The sequence below is a fragment of the Struthio camelus genome, chromosome 24, assembly GCF_040807025.1.
Source record: "Struthio camelus isolate bStrCam1 chromosome 24, bStrCam1.hap1, whole genome shotgun sequence".
Lineage (NCBI taxonomy): Eukaryota > Metazoa > Chordata > Aves > Struthioniformes > Struthionidae > Struthio > Struthio camelus.
The window spans coordinates 3,845,491-3,865,250 of record NC_090965.1 but is presented as its reverse complement, the minus strand read 5'-3'; the positions used below and the strand labels follow the sequence as shown (position 1 = coordinate 3,865,250).

At 41.0% G+C, this 19,760-nt stretch overlaps 1 protein-coding gene across 12 annotated transcripts in view; it reads left to right on the top strand.

Annotated features, from left to right (window-relative positions):
- Nucleotides 1-15,296, top strand: part of CEPT1 (choline/ethanolamine phosphotransferase 1) — a 32,468-nt gene extending 17,172 nt beyond the window's left edge. For 7 of the 12 annotated variants that reach the window (XM_009667308.2, XM_068918101.1, XM_068918103.1 and 4 more), the window contains exons 5-9: nt 7,135-7,219; nt 11,101-11,232; nt 12,178-12,336; nt 13,615-13,740; nt 14,489-15,296. In XM_009667308.2, coding sequence (XP_009665603.1) covers nt 7,135-7,219; nt 11,101-11,232; nt 12,178-12,336; nt 13,615-13,740; nt 14,489-14,608 — 622 coding nt within the window. In that variant the 3' untranslated portion in view covers nt 14,609-15,296. The remainder of the gene's footprint in view (nt 1-7,134; nt 7,220-11,100; nt 11,233-12,177; nt 12,337-13,614; nt 13,741-14,488) is intronic. The other 5 variants (XM_009667307.2, XM_068918108.1, XM_068918109.1 and 2 more) reach the window with 1 other exon arrangement.
- The last annotated feature ends 4,464 nt before the right edge of the window (nt 15,297-19,760 follow it).

Here is a 19,760-nt window from a genome sequence, read left to right as displayed (position 1 = left end):
CCAGTAGCAGAATGTTAAATATTTACTTATGACACTTTTCCCCACAAGCACTCATTTTAACCATTTCTTAGGCATACTGAAATGCAGAATAGATTTAGTTTTATTAAACGCTTGCATATGTAGCTTCATGTTTTCTAGCATCTTTAACTTCAGTCTTGACTACTAAATGAAAAGATGCTAATGCTTCCAAGTCATTCACCCAGAGCACAAAAAGCCTCCACTTATTTTGAACAGGTTGAGGTTGGGTGTTATAGATTTTATTTCAGTATTGCTTTGTTTATCCATCTCAAACTACAGGAAATATATATTCGTGCATTTCTTTAGCTGATAGAAATGCTTTTGTTACATGAAGTAGCTAATGAGGAAAGTGTAATAATAAATCCCCATTTTAAATACTAGATGACCTGGTAAAACACGAAGTGAATAGATTACAATTCTTGCAAAATAGGTGAACCTTATACTTGCATGTGTTGGGTACTAAGGCTTTTGTAAAGTCATCAAGGGGAAAAAAGGAGGCTCTTTTTTTTTTTTTAAAAAAGAAAAAACAAACCCAAAGTTAAAACAGCTTTACTGTATTTTGAAATGTGAATGTGCAGAATTCTAAATAGCTTCAGTTCTGCAAACCTCTTTTTGCCCCTCTGCAATGTCACCATTTGCTTGTAACAGTGTAGTTTGACTCTTGCTTGTGGTGTTTTATCTCACGTTTTGGTGGTGGTTTCATAGACTAGAAGTAGGTAGTGTTAACTGTGTGCTAATGTGGCTTAGCACATTATATAATGCATAAAGAAGAATCGCAAATGAGGGAGTTGAAGATGTTTGAACTTGTAAAATGGTCAGACGTGAAATGTTAAAACAGTGTGCTCCCAGTATCTTCTATTGTTATAGAAAACGTAAGTGTAAAAAGTAGCGGGTAATCTATACTCGTGTTTGGCATGACAAGAAAGGACATACAATAAAATAGCTGAATATAATAAAAAGAGTAAATCATGTTGCAGTGTGTATAGTGCACTGCTTGCAGTTTCATTGCAAGAAGTGGATAATGTTTTTTGAAGATACACATGAGCATACTGCTGTCTTGTGAATTCAGATACGGAGCAAGGGATAAAATATGCATTCTAAAAAACTCGCAACTTTCATGCTCCCTCAACTTTATTTGAATGCAAATACTTAGATGTCCTCATTTGCAATCTTTAGTTCACGGTGGTAGCTGGTACAACACTAACGTTATTTGACCGAGTCCCTGCTTGCCATCTTTGGCTCTGCACAACTACTGTTTGTTATTCTTTCTTAACATCAATTTGCTGCAGAATCATTGTTTTTTCAGGGTCATGGTTTAAATGTTTTTTTTCTCAGCCTTGCAATTAAATGTTCTGTCTACACATTTTTAGTTTGTTAAACTACCGAGTCTAGGTTCTTTGTAGTTTGTCTCCAGTATCTAATCTGTCTTTGTTCCTTGATTCTTTGCCTGGATGCTCCTGGTGGTCGGAAAAACTTGATTCTGGGTCTTCTATTTATTTTCTAAAAGATGAAAAAGTCCCTGGTTTATTTGAATAAGAGCTCTTTGGGATTAAACGGCTTTGTGTCTGTTGAGGAACTGCTGCAATAAGTTTACGTCCATCTATTGTAGTGTCTCAGGAAAACAGTTTTTCATTTTCTTCATTTCATAGGTATTAGAGATCCGCCGCATGTTGTGCGTTGTCTCTGCATCATCCTAGCAACATAAACTGTTTGGGCAATGCTGACATGACTCAATTTGTCAGGAAACATCAGGCCAAAAAAACTGTCAGGTTAGGGGAAGTGTGGCCTAAGCGATTGCTGAAAATATCCCAGTTAAGAAGCTTTAAGAAATCTCCTTAATTTAGCTGCAAAACTTACACTGCTAGGCTTGCCCATTTGTTTTTCTTAGGATGTCCACTGTAGCATTGAAGCAAGTAAATAAATAAAAGCGCAAGGAGAAAATAGACTCAGACTTTGAACTGGCTGATTCCCTTCTTGCTTTGAAATATTTCTGCTTTCCTGCAGGTCTGCTTATGGTACCAGGCTGTTGGTCATGTTTATCTGACATGCTGACTTCTGCAGTAATAAAAAACAGGGCCTGTAGTACCGAAGACTTTTCCCCTGCTTTTGCTTTCAGAATGCTGTGGGGTTTTTTCTTTTTTTTTTTTTTGCACCACCTATCTTTATGCATTCAAGCTAAAATATTTTTCACTGTTAGCCAATAAATGAGCCACTTCTCAAGTTTCTGGTTTCTATGGTGCATAGGAAAATGCACTTTAAATATACAGCAGAATCTTGTATAAAAATATAATTTACTCTCTGCAATATTGCAGAAGGCGTTTTTATCCCCCTTCATTGTGAATAACTTCCCTAATAGCTAAAGCAAGCTAGATAGTTTTCCCCAGAAGGTCAGTGTGGGCGATACAGAAGGGCTTTAGCCAGTCTAAGTTCAAACTGATCAAGCCGCTTTTCCCTGTTGGCCAGCTTTTTGTTTTGTTGTTTTGAGGTACCTTCCCAGTTCTCCCAGGACTTAAAACCAATAAGGTGACTGAGGTAGTTGATGGATCTTTTTATTGCTAGCAAATATTTAGCAAAAATAATGCCAAAAAAACCTAGCAAAGTGTGAGTTACTTCAGTAACTCATAAATGCAAGTTAATCATTAAGGCCAAGGAATGAACGGCCTCTAGATTGCCTGATATACGGTAACGTTTTCCAGGCAATGCTGTATGTTACCTTTTCATCTTTCTTAACGCAACCGTTGTTGCATTGCTTTTTAGTTAGTGTTCTTTCGTTTCATTAGTGTTGCGTTTTAAGGGCTGTCCAGCACTTTTATGAATGCTAGCAGCAGTCCGCTTGTGTTGCATTCGGAGGCCTTAATTTTCTTCCCATTTATTCCTCCTTTTACTTTGTTTTCCGAGCCTGTAGCCGCACAGTTGCTTTGGCTTAGCGCAATTTTGTTCTGCTGCCAAAAGAGGCAGTACAGACCTTTCACTGCCCTCTCCGTGGTGCTTGCATGGTTCATGAGCCTGCTCCAAATGGATAAGCCCATCTGCTGGAAACTGGGACAGGAACTTTTTTTTCCCCCTCCTCCCTTTTTTGGTTGGGTCATTTTAGCTGAGCCAATTTCCTGATGTAGCTGGTGGTATGAGACTAGTGCTGGTACTAGGGGGAAGGGACTCAGCAGTTGGTTTTTGAGGGGGCAAAAATGGTTGGCCTTTGGAGAAATGGAGAGGCTGGGATGGCCGTTCCTTTTAAGCGCAGCATGGGTTTATTCCAGATTACAATGTCTGCGCGACTACAGCAAAAGTTCCAGCTAAGTGAAGAGAGGAATGACAAGCCTCCGCTCCCCTTGCGCCCAACTTCTCTTTTCAAATGTTGTTCTCTTTTGAGATCTGGCTTCGAGGAGTTGCCTGTCTGGATTCCTGTAGTCACAGATTTCTAAGGATGGAAGTGACCATTTAACAGTTGAATCCTGTGATAAAATTTCCCTGGATAATTCCAGCTTCAGGCCTGTGCTCCGCTGGCATAGTGCTTATCTTTTTAAAAAGTCATCCAGCAGTGATTTGAATGAGTACAGGGGTAGAGTCCCCTGCAGGTAACACGCTCCAGCCATTTTTCCCCCCAGCTATTAAAAACTTGCACCTTATTTGTAGTAATAGTTTAGATGGTCTGTTCTTGCCAACAGATCTTGTATCTTTGTCTTCTGGCTTAGGGAACGCTTCAGTGTCAGACATCTCGTTATGTAGAAATTGAAGTTAAGGTTTAACTCTTTTGTTGTCCAATATGAAATTCTTATAAGTCAATAAGGAGTTTTTTGAGTAGTTGTCATTCTCATAGTTCATTTCTGAACCCTTTCCAGCTGCTTTGTCCTTTTTTCTTTAGTTGTGGAGGGCAGAACTAAAGGCAGCGTAGCAAAGGTTGTTCTACGACTGTATCTAAAGATGATAATGCTGTTTCTCTGATCTGAATCTGGACACTGCACCTGTGGATTTGGTTATTACCTTCAACAGGCTACCAATTTTTTTATAAGTTTCTATTTTTCAGAAACCTTGTCTTGAATACCTTTCATACCTCATTTCAAATCTGATTTTTTTTTTAAGTATATGATCTTATTTTATTTTATTTTTTTTAAGATTAGTGCTGCCAGAAGAAACCTGATTTACCATCCAGGTAAAGCTATAAACTTGAGTTGCCTACAGTAGTTACTAGTCATTGTTTCTGTGAGCTTTTTCAGCTACTTCATATTCTTCTAGATCATTGACAGGAGTTGTGAAATAGGCTAAAGTACATATGTGTTAAACCTGTGTAGACTCAGAGCTGCTTATGTCCTGCCTTGATTGGACACACTGAAAATGCATTTCCGTACTAATTCTAAAAGCTAAGAGGAAGCAATTTGCAATTTAATCAGGTATTTTGTAACTCACTTTTCTTGTATATCCTGAGCATCTGCAGTTTTTCTTGCAAGGTTCTTTAAATGCTCCATCAGTTTGCATGAGGACTGAAAACACAGATTTTTATTTTTTAAAAACCTTTTTACTTTTTCTGGGAGTTGTTTCCCCCTCTTCCCCCCCCTCCCCCCCCGTCAAACCAGTTTCGATTGCCTTACAGGATTGTATTATTGATGGAATCAGGATTATAAGAGCTCTAAAGCTATTTCCTGTGTATTTCATAGCTACAGGCTCAATGCAGTGAAAAGATAATTTACAAAGCAGAAGCGTGTAAAGAAAACTTATCTTTATTGGAATCTTCTCTAGCTTTACTCTGGCAGCTCTGACCTCCCAAGCCAAACTCTTTTGCGTTATGTGCTGACAGAGGCTGGCTAGTACATGGCTATTGCTGCTCTCCCCTCTTTCCTGCTCTTTATACCCTCCTCTGCCTGCTGCTTCACTGCTCATTTACTTTATGACTTTGGGAGTGAGCAGTAGGCGTTTGCAATAGCAACAGCGATAGGGTTGGGTGCCTCATATCCTGTTTGTGTGCTGTCAGCAGTGCTGCCACGTGCTGATTCTACTCTGTTCCCTAGGTGCATGTCCTGCTCTTAGGGAGTTGTTCAGAAAGTCTCTGGGCTGGTGCAAAAGGTGATGTTGCACAGTGGGAGCTGGATGCGGTGTTTGTACAGTCTGCTGAAAGCAGTAGCCAAACGTGTAGAGAATTCATAGTAAGGTAAAAGATTATACCGAATCCCATGTACACTTGCCCTTTTGCTGCCTTATGCTTTTGGGAGTGTTCTACATGGGGAATTAGATGCTGCCTCGTAGCTATCACTTGTTCATATTGCTCTGCTGCTAAAATGAAAATATATTTTGGCTAGACTGAGATCCTCAAATTAAGAGAATCTACTCCAAAGCTGGAGCAAAAGCTGTAGAGAGAATTTGAGGTGGTATGCACTGATCTGATATTAGACTTGCTTATCACAGAATGGTTGAGGTTGGAAGGGACCTCTGGAGATCATCTAGTCCAGCCTCCCTGCTCAAGCAGGGTCCTCTAGAGCATATTGCCCAGGATCGCATCCAGACGGGTTTTGAATATCTCCAGGGAAGGAGACTCCACCACCTCTCTGGGCAACCTGTTCCAATGCTCAGTCACCCTCACAGTCAAGAAGTTTTTTCTCAGGTTCAGATGGAACTGCCTGTGGTTCAGTTTCTGCCCATTGCCTCTTGTCCTGTCACTGGGCACCACGGAGAAGAGGCTGGCCTCATCCTCTCGATACTCCCCCCCTTCAGATACTTGTACACATTGATGAGATCGCCTCTCAGTCTTCTCTTCTCCAGGCTAAAGAGGCCCAGCTCTCGCAGCCTTTCTTCATAGGAGAGATGCCCCAGTCCCCTCATCATCTTGGTAGCCCTCCGCTGGACTCTCTTCAGGAGTGCCATGTCTCTCTTGTACTGGGGAGCCCAGAACTGGACACAGTACTCCAGGTGAGGCCTCCCCAGGGCTGAGGAGAGGGGCAGGATCACCTCCCTCGACCTGCTGGCAACGCTCTGCCTAACGCACCCCAGGATCCCGTTGGCCGCCTTGGCCACAAGGGCACACTGCTGGCTCGTGCTTACCTTGTTGTCCACCAGCACTCCCAGGTCCTTCTCTGCAGAGCTGCTTCCCAGCAGGTCAACTCCCAGCCTGTCCTGGTGCATGGGGTTATTCCTTATGTGGTCTTGTAGGTCATTTGGAGGAAAAAAAGCAAGCCGTTATTGCTGCTGCCTATGCAGTTGTGGTTAATATAGAATCTTTACAACAGCGAAGCATGCATCCACAAGAACTGATTTTGAGTATTTTAGAAAGAACTTCATGAGTAGAGCTAACACATAGGCCATAAATATTTGGAACTGACCCAAAGGATTAGTTTTGGAACAGTATTGCTGTATGAGACAGTATTATATGGCTTCCCATTATACACCAAAAGGTGCCCCTTCTTTATATTTTACTTAAACTTTTCTTTAATCGCATTTCTGGAATTGATTTGTATGGCCTTGTTTTTCCCTCTTGCTAGCACTGAGACTTCTGCGTGATCTTTAAAACAAAGTCTTAACTCGAATCTTTTTTGTAAACTTTTCCTTCCTGCCCTTCTACAAAACGCTAGCTATGTTAGAACCAGAAGTGGTTTCTCTTCTTGCTGCGTGCTGGATACCAAATTGTGTAATGTTTAGCAATGCAGTTGACTCTACAGTTCACGTTTGCATAAGCTCTTCAGGGATTCAAGTTCCTTTTGCGAGTTTGATACTTTTCTGAAAGAACATTCATTTAATAAAAATAGTAGAATAGGGAATAAAGTGGAGACTAAAAATCTTTGCGAATCTTATCATTTGAAATCAATTTGTTTTTTTGGTGGGCAAGGTTAAAACTGAATATTTTTGCAACTGATATTGGTCAGTTTGAAGAAGAGTTCCAACTGTTCCTTTGACAAAATGGATTTTTATTGCACTGAAATTAAAAAAATAAAAACCCACAGCGTGGCTTTTACTTTTAACAAAGAAACTGAAATATATTTTGCTTTCTCAATTATCAATGCCTCTCTTGTTTTCCTGAATCGTTTTGAATTTTTACACTGTGCATGATAGAGGAGCTGCTGAGCTTGCAAATAATTGACTTGAAATTGCTTTGAATAATTCTGGCTTTTTTGGCTTTTTGTACCTAATCAGAATTGATGTGACTGAAGTGCAAATCTTCATAATAATCATGCATTTACTGGCAGTGATTGGAGGACCACCTTTTTGGCAATCTCTGGTAATTTTGTTCATGTTGTATATCCTATTTAATGTATATTTCCGTTCTTATTTTATCCTGCTTAGCTAGTAGAAAGCTGGAAGAGCTACCTGCGTAGAGCAGTACAATTTCATTTGTGAGGGAAAGATCTCCATTTTCCTCCTAAATGGAAATACGCATTCTTAAGTATGGATTAAATGGCAATAATTGTGCATTCTGGTTTTGCCAGAGTTATTTAAAGAAGCCATTATTTTGTGTTGTTTTGCAGGTAGAAGGATATCAAACACTTCACAAACTTAAGTGTACTATTTGGATATTATTTTATCTTTTATTGAAGTCCAGCTTCTTTTGAGTGAGTTGACCAAAGCTTGAATGAACTTCATGCAGCAAGTTAGATCACAAACAGAAGAGTACTAAATTGGGTTGAAGCTATGGGGGGGAATTCTTGGGGAGCAGTTGGTAACCATCAGTAGATAATTTGGTCTGAATGTGGAGAAATTGTCACATGATTCTTTTTTTTTAATGATGATGATCCTAAATGTGCATGTTGACTGCCATGGGCTGACTGGGTATAGATCCTGCAGACTTGATGAGGCTCACCAGTGCCTGTCAGTTGGTGGGTTTATGGGATATCACAATTAAATTTTATATTAGTGTTACTGAAGTCTCCCCATGGCTATTGAAACAGCTGCCCAGAGAGAAGCATATATACAACAAATTAAGAGCTAACTTCTAAAGTATTGATTTTGTGGAAGGTTTTCCTTCCTGAGTATTGATCTTGTTTGTATATTTGATGAAAGTACTTCTCAAGATGGATAAGGAAATCTTGGTCTATAGTAAAACCAAGAGATGGTCAAAAATTACTGAAACGTACTACCCCGGATCACTGAATTTCTAATCTGCTCCATAAAAGTAGATAAATGAACTCTCTAATGTTGTAGAGAATATTTAAAGTAAGGTGCTAACCTTGGCTACCCTAATTTTGCTACATGTGTTTCCAGGGTTAAAAGGTGGGGCGGGGGGGGGGGGGAAGGATCCCCACCTCCCAGCCTGTTACATAATCTGCAAAGTAAATACCACCTACAAAGTATGAATGTGGACAGAACTATTTCTAAAATATGATTCTGAGTCAGCTTACTGGTGCCAAACTTCTCCAAAGACATTAGGGTGGTCAACATCCACAAAGCTACTATTCTGCATTAGAAATAGATTTCCCAATTCATGCTTTCAGTTTTCTTTTTCCCTGAAAGAAAAGGGAAAATAACTGCTGCCACAGCAACTTCTGGCTTGATTCAGTGCAAGATAATGTTTGCATGAGACAGACTAAAATTCTTCCCTTTTATTATTAAATAACTTTATCCTTTTCAGCCAAGTGCTGCTGCGACAGAGAACTTTTATTAAATTTCAAGACTTTGCATAGACAGCTCCCAAAAGATTAAAACATTTCGAAATCCAGTGTTGGATTTATGGATGCATTTCTCCAGAGAGCAAACTTCATCATTTCCCATGACAATTAGGAATTTCCCTTTTTCATTCAGCTGATGAGTTTCTGTTTTTATTTGCAAGTACTAAACAATGTTTATATTTGTAGAGCAAAATATATCACGAGAAGAACTCTTTAGCATTTCATGTGACAGCAAAATTGGTGGTTTGGTATTTTGGTTTGTTTTTATAAGGAAAAAGAAATTAATGGAATAAAATATATGGTTGTATGCTCAAACATTCCACTCTCTTATGCTAACATGTGAAAAGCGAAACAATCTGAATTAATGCAGAATTGTGTATTTTGTTGATTGTAGCTTTCGTAATTGGCCTGTGATACTTTTTCAGCATTATTATATAGTTTTTAGAAGTCAAATACAAGCAGAACTTCTGGTGAAGCCTGTGTGAATTACCATCAAGATCAGAGTAATTGCGTGGACTTTAGTGATTTGTGGAACATCAGACAAGGAAATCTTGTAGTTCACCCTGTGGTGTCCTCTTACTGAAAAAGCCAGGGACTGAAATGTCAGTTTGTAGGAAGATCTCCGAGTACAACTCCCTCTCTCCCTCTGCTCAGGGTTTTTTGCCATGCTGTTTGCTTGCCTTTCCTGCTCTTAACTCTTGGCCCTGCTGCATCTATTTTGGATGCAAAGCAATTTAGCAGACACTGCCTTTTTATACCTCTCCTCTGACTTTATCTCTGCCAAACTTTTACAAGTAGCTCTGTTTCCTGTTGCTTATTTCTGCTAGATAAGTGCAGTCTAAGACCTATTGCTCTCTGCTGATCCAGCTATCAGTGGAAGCAAGAGAGTGCTAATAAGGCTCTAGCAAAGGTGGATGTTATCAGTGTGGTCTCATCTTTCTCCCTTTCTTAGCATCATTCTCAGAGCCATGTTAGGAGTGGTTTGCAGATCCTGTTTGCTTTTTTGCCCTTTTTTTTTTTTCTCCCAGCCTACTCACTTCCCTTCTCTTTGGGAAACCTCAAGTTTAATCTTTTCTGATTCCTGTGGGCACAAAGAACTGCCCTTGTATTCCTCCTCTTGTAGAAGAGCAAGTTCACCCCATTCTTTAATTACCAAAGTATCTTTATTGAAGCAGGGTGGCAGCACAGTTGCCTTCATTTATAAGACTGGGGTCAGACCTTCTGAACTCCTGAGCCTAGTAATATTAATGCATGTTTGATTACAGTTAGCACTCTTATTGTGTGGCAAGCTATGGCTTTTGTTTACTTGTCGTTATTCTCTTTTCTATCTTTCTGAAAACGTTTTCTTTGACTAACAGTGCAGCCTGAGCAGGGAAGAAGCATGTTTGAGAGTGTCGTGGAGCTATGCCACCTGGGAACCTTGCAGACAGTGATTTGGAGAGACGGTCTGTCTGCTCATCTGTAGGCTCTGTAAGAGCAGAGCATGAAGAGGTAGAGCTTGCTCTGGCTCTTAATTGTCATGTATAGTCCTGAAAACACTGAGAGGTTACTGAGCTGTTAAACACAACAGAAAGCTAAGAATCTGTATCTGCTAAAAGCTATGCTGAGAGTGTAATTTAAGATACTAAAATAGAAACAACTTGACCTCATTTGAAGCTCTGTATGTAACTGAACTCTTTGCTGTTTGGGAGCCAAGTGTGTTTATTCAGTTGGGAGTAGTATGACTGCAAATGTTGAACCAAGAAAGCTTTTAGTAGTTGCATAGGTAAAGTAGGAAAGCTTTGCTGGGTAGCTTTCTCTCAACACCTGCTTCCATGACACATCTGCCGTGGTTTGTGAACTTTCTTCTTCACTTCTAACTTCCTCTGTTGCACTCAAAACACTACTAGTAAATGAAGATGCCTACTGCCTTTCTTTTAAAGTGGGCTGTGCTCGTTTTTCATTTCTCTAGCAACCCCATCGCTTGCTCTCTTAAGCTGGATAACTCTCTGAGATGACCTATCTGATCTGTTTGCTTTCTTTGTACGGCCCATAGGGTAGAATACATTTTTTTTTTTTAAGGATCTTTGTTTAATTCTCTGCAATGGCTCTTGCATTGCCCAACTTAGTTTTGAGCTGCAGCCATAAGCTTTTACGACAGGCTCAGGACAAGATCACTGATGCACTTCTCTGCCTGATAGGTAAGGGACTTAGCTAGTGAGTTCTCGGTGTTTGGAAGGGCAGTACTGAGAGAAGGTTTCTGCTCATTTCTCTGCTTTTGATGGTTCTTTTCAGGTAATTGAAGATAAGTCCCACTGATTAGGGAAGTTTGATGGAAGGGTTGTTGGGAAAAATGCATATTTCTCTGATATGCTTCCTAGAAAATTAAATCTCTGTGTACCAGAGAGAAAAGCAAATGTGGTATTGGAAAGTGGAGTGTTTGAGTGCACCAGAAATATGTAAACCCAATTTTAGTTGGCTTGTGCATACTTTAACTTATTATCTCTCTACCATTAAGATTCCAGTGCTGAATATTCAGGTGAAAATATTCCCAGCTCTCTGTACTGTCGCTGGAACCATATTCTCCTGTACAAACTACTTTGGTGTGATCTTCACAGGCGGAGTTGGCAAAAATGGATCCACTATAGCAGTGAGTACTTGGTTCTGCTGCTTTTACTTCTTCTTCAGCACCCTGTGGCTTTCCAGACATGTCTTCAATTTTGATTTAATGTAGGAGCTCCTACATGTAGTCTCCTTTCACTTCCTTCCTGGCTTGGAGAAAAGGTAAATATTGTCTGCGTGAGACTAGTGGTTTTAGGAGTCAAAAAAGAGTTTTAAAATTTGAGTGGTTAAAAATGCTTATGGTACTTTGATATTAGCTTTTGAATTGATCATAGAAAACAAGTTATGCAGATACACGCTCCCTCAGAGTTCAAAAAAAAAAAGCCCAGTGCAAAAATCCGTTCAGAAGGACGTCTATCAAGCAGGTTGGCTATGGTTTTCATCCTTCTAGAAGATGTGCGTTTTCAGTGAAAACATGAACATTACACAAGTGAGGGGAACTAGAAAAGTATCTTCAGCTTCAGTAGAGAAGATGATTGATTTTTGGAGTCCAAGGGGTTGTCCAAGAAACCATTCTATACCAGCATAATAAATATTTGTTTCCTAAAAGAACTGTTTTAGTTAAATTTGTCTAGCTGGCACAGAAGGTCAGTCAGTAGTACTGTCTTCTGTCACTTGTTAACAGAATCAGCCCCTACCTGTTAGACAAGTGTCAAAACTGTGCGTTTTTTTGCTGCCTAAAGCCTCTTCTCCCTCTCATCTTGTTTTTGAGGCTGTGACTTAAACTAATTTACAATCCAAACACGAGGCGTGTAGTGGGTGCCAGCGCAAGAAAGGCTCAACCACATCATCAAACAACACTCGTTCAGGTTTCAACATATTTTGTTCCCGCTAGTATGCGTGTACTGAAAGACACATTTTTAATGTGATGTTAGTTACAAACCACCTGTCTGCATACCACACAAGTGTTTGGTTTGCTGAATTTTTTTGCAATGTGTATGTTTTGTTAATTTAACACTTTATCTTACTGTAGGGAACGAGCGTCCTTTCACCTTTTCTTCATATTGGGTCAGTGATCGCATTAGCTGCAATGATCTACAAGAAATCTGCTGTACAGCTCTTTGAAAAGCATCCCTGCTTGTATATACTTACTTTTGGTTTTGTATCTGCTAAGATAACAAATAAGCTGGTGGTAAGTGCCTCTGAATCGTTAAGTTTCTTTTGTTACTGCAGTAGAACTTTTTGTAGCTTTTAAAGTTCTCTGCATGTTTCATCGACTGACTTTATCCTGTTTTGTTTCCTGAAATGATTCAGTGCTTGCGCTTCACGACTTCTTTGACAAGGGGAATAGAACATGAGCCTTTCTTTGCATTTGAAACAGGAGTAGTAAACTTCAAGCTCAGGCCGTGGTTACATAGTGCCAGTACAGTTTACAGTTCCCTAAGTTCTGTTCCTCTTCCCCAGCTGTTCATTCACATTTCTGCAATGCATTTGTGCACGTGGTTGATAAACTGGGCTGGGAACAGAGCTGGCCGAAACCCTCCCCGCGTGCAGGTGCAGAGGGGAGGAGAGCCTGCTGGAGGAAGGAGCAGAGGAAGAACTGCTGAAGCCAGCTAAAGAGTTCTGACGAAAGTTATGTGACATTTAGAACAATTACTTGGAATTTACCTTAATAATTGTAACTGCCGTTATTTCTTTCCAGTTGTTTAACTGGTTTGTACCAGGGAACAGATGGCAATGCTGCCAAGAGAGGAGGGGATGCCCTGTTGAACGCAGAGCTGCTGCCCCACACCACCTCCTTAGTTCTGAAGACGTACCTTGTATTGCCATGTGAATTGGATCAGTGTTGGACATAACTCACAGGGAAAGAAAGGGTTATTTTTAACCAAGACCTGTTCACCCCACAGTCACATAAACAGTTGTGTTGGTAAAAGTGAGGATGTGGTGCAGGACAGCCTCTGTGCAGTGTGTGTGTGTGTGCACACGTGGGGGAGAGCAGGAAGGCTGTGCTCAGGCACGAAAAGGTGTGATCACTGAACTTATACCAGAGAGACGGTTATCCTCATCAGACAGCGATCAGTTGGTGAGGTGTGAAGAACACCAAGGGTCTCTGAGATCTAGCAGTTGTGAATTTTTGTTTCCAGACTCAACTAAACATAAAAATTCACTCTTCTCTTGCCATTTACTGTTTTCTTTCTGGCAAGAGGAAAAACTTACGGGTGAAAAAGTGTAAATTTTTTTTCCTATAGCTACGTTCTTTGTCTTAATGAAAGATATTTCTTCTCTGCAAACCTTGCATCTTGTGTGGCTGTACACTCTTATAGCTAAACAGGATTACTGCTGCTACTTAAGTACTTGATATAGCTCATAATAAATGTTACTTGGATGAAAACTTTTTTTGGCTGTGTATTCTGAAATCACTCTACCTTTGCTGGAGTATGTTTACTACTTAAACTTTTTTTTAATGTAGGTTGCACACATGACCAAGAGTGAAATGCACCTGCACGACACAGCGTTCATAGGCCCAGCACTGCTGTTTCTGGACCAGTATTTTAACAGCTTTATTGATGAGTATATTGTACTTTGGATTGCCCTGGTAAGTGTGGGCTCAATTTCTGTTTGCCAGCAATTGTTACAAGCATTTCAGTGCTTTTTCACAAATACTGTTTGCCTTGGTTGAGCCTTGCTTAATCCCCTAGAGGATGGTGGTCTGGGAATGTTCCTGAGCTGATTTTTAAATAGGGCTCATGCCAACTGAGGTAAACAGGGTTTGCTTGGTAGTGTAGACTCTGTGCATAGTTTAAACAGACTTTTAAAGCCACGTAGCAAATACTCTATTCTAAGCTTTGAATATTTTGAAGATCTGTGGTGATGCCTAGTTAGTAAGGGAATGTAGTAAAGTGAAGTGTGTGGCTATGCCTTAATCTCTTGACATGTACATCTGTCATTACTAGCTGCAAATGTTAAGAAAAATCTTAAGGTAAACATGTGCTTACAGAACACTCAAGCTTACTCTACTAAAACAGTGTAAACCCCTTTAATAAATAGAACTGATATGTACTGTTATCACTATTCAGAGTTAATGGGGCACTTCATATTATCTGTATAGTAAACTCCTTTTCCCCTCCCCCTGACTCTAGACTTAAAATGGTTTTATAAAGCTGGAAGAAAACCCAATATCTTTAGAAACTGTAGGAATAAACATTCAGTAAAGGCAGAGCCGGAGACTTGGTTCTAGAAAAGCAGACCCTGAGTGCTTTTATTCTGAAGATCATGAACCATGTGATACTTTTCTGTCATGGAGACATAGATCTAAACACATGTAATTTTTTTTCCCTTGGCAGATCTTTTCTCTCTTTGATTTGCTTCGTTACTGTGTCAGTGTGTGCAATCAGATTGCTGCCCATCTGCACATCCACGTATTCAGAATCAAGTCCTCCTCCACACATTCTAATCACCATTAGTAAATGGGGGGTCGCCATATGGAGAGATAAGAAAGTTGGCTTTCTACGTCAAGGGATATGAAGATATGTAGGAGACTAAGGCAAAAGCAGATAAGAACAAATTAATTTATGATAATCAATGTTGTATAACTTTTATTCTTTGTTATCGGTAACACTCCTTAACTAGTCTCCTGCCTGAGAGAGTGAATTCCAAGTACACCCTAGTCAACTCTACGTGTAGTCAACTCTGTTGGTTCAATGCCCAGGAAAGCATGCAGGGAGTAATGCTCTGTCTTTGTAACTACCTTGATTACAAAATAATCTATATATGGTGAATGGATCCCCAAACGACTCAAGTTTCTAATGTAGTATAAGTACAAGCTGCAATACAACTTGCTTTTAATTTTAATATTTCATCATCTCTTAGTGAAATACTTGTTTAGTGTCCACTTGAAATTTATTTACTAAAGACCTGAGCTGGTAAAAACAGAGATATCGCACTAGCTTGTGCAGCTGAAGTAGCTGACAAGGTTTGAGTCCAGGTTGATGTGGTTCATTTGCTTATGCTTTGCTGATGAAAGCAGTTTAATGCTAAAGAACAATACATTGAGCAGGGTACTGCAAGTGGAAGGGATGACTGGCATGCAAAATAGTGTGGTATCTTTGTCAATTAATTTTATTTTTTTAAATAAACATTATCTAAAAGACAGCTTATTTCTCAATTTTCTTCAGTGGAAAGACTTTAAAAAGAAAATTTTACTGTTTACTTTTTTATGTATAAAACTTAAGCAAGATTTCCTTTCTGCTCTTAATAAATAAGAATTCTGAGAGCAACAGTTGTCTTTGTGTCTGCTGCTCTGTCCTGCTGGGAGAAATGCTTAAACTTAAGAAGTGCAATCCATCCTGCTGTTTAGAAAGCAATTTCCAAATGCTTTACTTGTGTATAGTGCTATCATCCCAGGGTCTCTAAGAGCTTTCTCTGCTACATAGCACTTTTTTTTTAAATAACATTTTAAATGTGGTGGACTGAGTCAAGGTGGCTAAGTTAAATTTAACAGAGGGTTTAACAAGTGAAGTGCCGCAGCATGCGCCACAGGCCCCGGCATTCAGAGGGGAATTTCAAACCCTGAATTAAGTGCCTAGGCTTGCTGTGCAGAGCACAGAGAGCGCCTCCAGAGCGTGTTCTGCTGTGGCCGTCAGGGAGCTGCTCAGGGACAGTCGGTGGGAAATGCTACGAACCCAGTGGCTGAAATCCTGGCCCTCTGACTGTGAAGCATCTTTGGATGGTAGGAAGATGCCTCTGTCTATAGGGAATGCAGAGCCACAACAGGCCTGAAGACACTGGTGAATGTCTCTCCTTTCAAGGAACTGAGCACAGCTCACTTTAAGAATAATAGAAGTACAACACCAATAAATCAAAACCCCACTTGGCTGTGGGAAGTGATGACATGTATTTCCTGTGATACCCTGGTGATTAGAAAACTTGCTTGGGAAGTGGGAGAGAAAATTCAGTTCCTTCCTCAACCTAGAGAGCTTTTAAACTCCTTTTTCCATCTCCCTAGGATAGTACCTGGTGCCAGGGCTGTCATGGATAGAGGGGGGAGTTTTCCAGGAGCTGTGTCCTTGGAGAGAGCACAGGAATGTTTGGGCTAGAGAGAGAACACAAAAGCAGTGTGGCTCTAGCTGTTGAAATGTTCCCCTCTGAGAGGGAGGAACTGGGTCCTGGTCCCTGTTGATATGTTGCAGGAAGTGCAAGCTGACTTCCTCAGCTGAGCCTTTAGCGCCTGGACATGTTTGGTCTTGCAGTTTCTCTGGCCCAGACAGTCTTGGGTTCCTTCCTGCAGGATGATGCTGTTTCAACAGAAGTGAGTTGGAGATCTGCTCCTGTGACCCTCTGGGTCATGCTTGGGGAATGGGGCGCTAGGGAAGGGGAAACTTCTTCAGGATGAGGAGGAAATCTAATGTAGGCCTCCTCACTTCATGGAGGAGCCCTTGAGCTCCCAACCATTCACAAGCCTGCAAGCAGCTATTTTATGGAGGGGACTCTCTTGGGGACCTGACCGTATGTGTGTGCATTGGGGGTTCCCAAAGGGCTCCTGCCAGACAGAAGCCTTTGGGAGAGTTTGGTTTCCTTACCCTGACTGTGACTGTTTTGGGCATACCTGGGGCGCAGCTCTTAAGTGTCCTGGAAATGTTAAGGTCCAAGTGCCTCTATAATGTGAACACCTCCAGCGCAAGGTAGCAGCTGACTCTTCAATATCACAGTTTTATAAAAAAGTAGAATTTAGATAACCACCATATTTAGTCTTAAACAACTATATTCAGCTGAGTGAAGGGTTGATTTGGATAGTCTGGCCTCTATTGCTGCCCTTCAAGGGGTGAGCAAGGCAAAGTGCAAGACTGGAATAATGTTAAGGCTCTGAGGGCTTGCCTTCTTTCATGCTCCATTTGTTTCTTTTCAGCAGCACAAAGGGGTTGCAAAACGCAGTAGCTCAGAAAGTCCGTCGCTAGGGTGTAAACGATTGTCCAAAATGCAGGCAAGTAGAATCATGCTCTCAGTCATTAGGGTTTTAAGATTAAGCTGCTCCAAATAATTTATCAGTGATGCTTGAGGCTGTGGTATAGTGAAGAATTAAAATCTTGAAAGGGCTGGTTCAGACCGTGCTTTCTTAGGAAACGCGTCTAAACTAAAGACTACCGATGTTCACAAAATGCAATATGGTAACACCTTTTCTTGAGCTTGACTGGAAGTTTGACTGCCCTCAGTATTCAGCCAGCCAGGAGCCATTTGCCGTTTCTGTCCTGATTAAAGTTTCAGTGTTATCAGGGGATAGTCCTCTGTTCTGAAATGTTACTGCTTGTAATCTAAGCTACGTAAAGTGTTACTATGGATATAGGTATTGTATAAATGCCTGTAATAATGGAATAAATGAACTTTACCCCTGGCACTTGCACATTACAATACTGTCTTGTTTGTAATTGTAGGTTATCTTAGATAGGCAATGTAGACCTAAGGCTGTCCAAGGAGTTGGGAAAGGGAACAGGATTACTGAGTAAATTGTGCCGTATTTCGTATGCTCAGCCTGATTTTGTGACAAGCTTTTTTTTTTTTTTTTTTTTTTTTTTTTTAAACTTCCTGTTGCATTTGGTGGGCATGGCACAAGGAAGACCTGTGTGTAAATCTTCAAAACAAATGTAACCTGCTCTCCTTTGGGCACGTTTTCCCCTAAAACCACACAGGCAAGGTGAAAGTGTCCACGTGGTGTTGCAGTAGTGCCTCTTTTTTGAAGAACTGATAAAGGGGTTCCCCTGCTTAGGCAGGGAGCATAACACAGGAGAGAGACAGGCAGGATTGCCTTCAGAAGGCCCTGTTTTTGTTTAATCTGACTGTCTCAAATTTTATTTCATGCAACTATTTTTCGCTTCGTGCCCTCCTACCCTGCTTGCACCAGACCAGGTACGTCCAGTGTTGCTGTGCTGCATGTTGAGGTTGGGATGGAGTTGCAGAGAAGTTTAATCACTTCCAGAGAGCAGGAAATGAAGACTGCAGCAAGTTCCAGAGCTTATAGCCAGGTGGGGAAATGACGTGAGGTAGGAGCTGTGTCTGTTATTGCACTGGAGCAATCTGAAAGCACTTAGCAATAATGACTGCATTGACCCTGGTAGGTTAAATATACTCAGGACTGTTTGCTTGCACTGAGGCCAGCTGGCACACGCCATAACGTGAAACTTATCTCCCAAACAGGGCAGCTGCATAGCAGGGATCGAACTGCAACTCAGAAATGATTCCCGAGCTGACTCCCAAACTGTGCCTGGGAATTGTTTGTACGAGTGTTAGTTGGCTAATACTATGCTGGGAAGTATGTTAACAACTTAGCAGAATAAATGAGTGCTTTCCCGTTCCGGGAAACATTCCTTGGCACTGTTTTATTTACTATTTCAGATTCAGACCAAGTGTTAGACAGATCCTGAGCAGGGGTATTTGGAAGAAGAACTTAAAATTATGCTGGGAGATTTGCTAGTACACTACAATGTGACCTGAACCCAGCTGGATGTGTCCCTGCTGCTAACAAACAGCAGCCGAGCATCTACAACAGCAAACACAATGCACTCAGCTACAAGCAGCTGGTTTTAGAGAAGCAGACGAATTCAGAGAAGAAATAAATAGGGTATTTTTCTTCAGCATCTGCCCTGACTTTCAGTACGGTGTTGTCTGTCTTTGCTGATCTGGATCGATCACTGGGATGTGCAAGCTTCTTGCGATATCCAGTCTGTCTACCCTCTGCTCAGGAAACAGAGGATGTTAAAAGCTCTTGCTGGGTTGCACCAGCCTGATGAGTAAGCAAACGTGGCAATATCAAGGTGTTTTCCAATGCCAGGCCAACCTAACTCAAGAAGCTATACACATTGCTGCTCCAGAGTTGCATCAGTCACACAGGGCTTAGGGAACAAGGACAGAGCCTTCAGGAAGAGTAAAAATGTACTGAAGGGGAAAAGACACGGTAGGAGTTAGGGGGATTGGGGAGGGTCCTGGAACAGATTCAGGGTCTGGGCTCATTTTCTCTCTCTTTGCAGTATCCTGAGCCACTTACAGCTGTGAAGCTCATGCTGGGATGGGGAAAAAGTAGTGCCAGAAAGCCCCCTTGCTGTGTGCCTGTCCCTGCTGTCCCCATTTGTCTGTCTTTAGCTGATGGAGAAACACAGCTAGGAACGATGTTCTTGATTACAATAATAAAAGGAAATGTGCTTTAAGTAACAAAAGGTTGTATTTCGGCCTATTCTTTGACCGACAGTCATGCAAGTGGAACCAACCCTTTTAACTCGCTGTAGCTAACCCTTGCCAGATCTCTAGCACTAGCTCCATTTGAACAATGTTTTTTTAAACTTAAGGACTAGTTTTTGCACATCTTCATCGCTTTCTTCAGCAGCTAAGGACTAACCTTCTATAAAGTTTTTCCTCATGCAAAGGTTAAGCCACCACAGATCATAAAATCCAGTCCCATATGTGACTTCCAATTCTTCATTACTAAGGAGCTACGTTCAAAGCAAGGGCTTCCCATTTTTCTCGCTGAGATGTTGTGTTGCACTTCCCAACCGAAAGGGTCAGTGTCTTCTCCGAAGGGCAACGAAAGAAGCAGGAGAAAGGGGACAAGCGGTCTTTTCAAAAGGGACA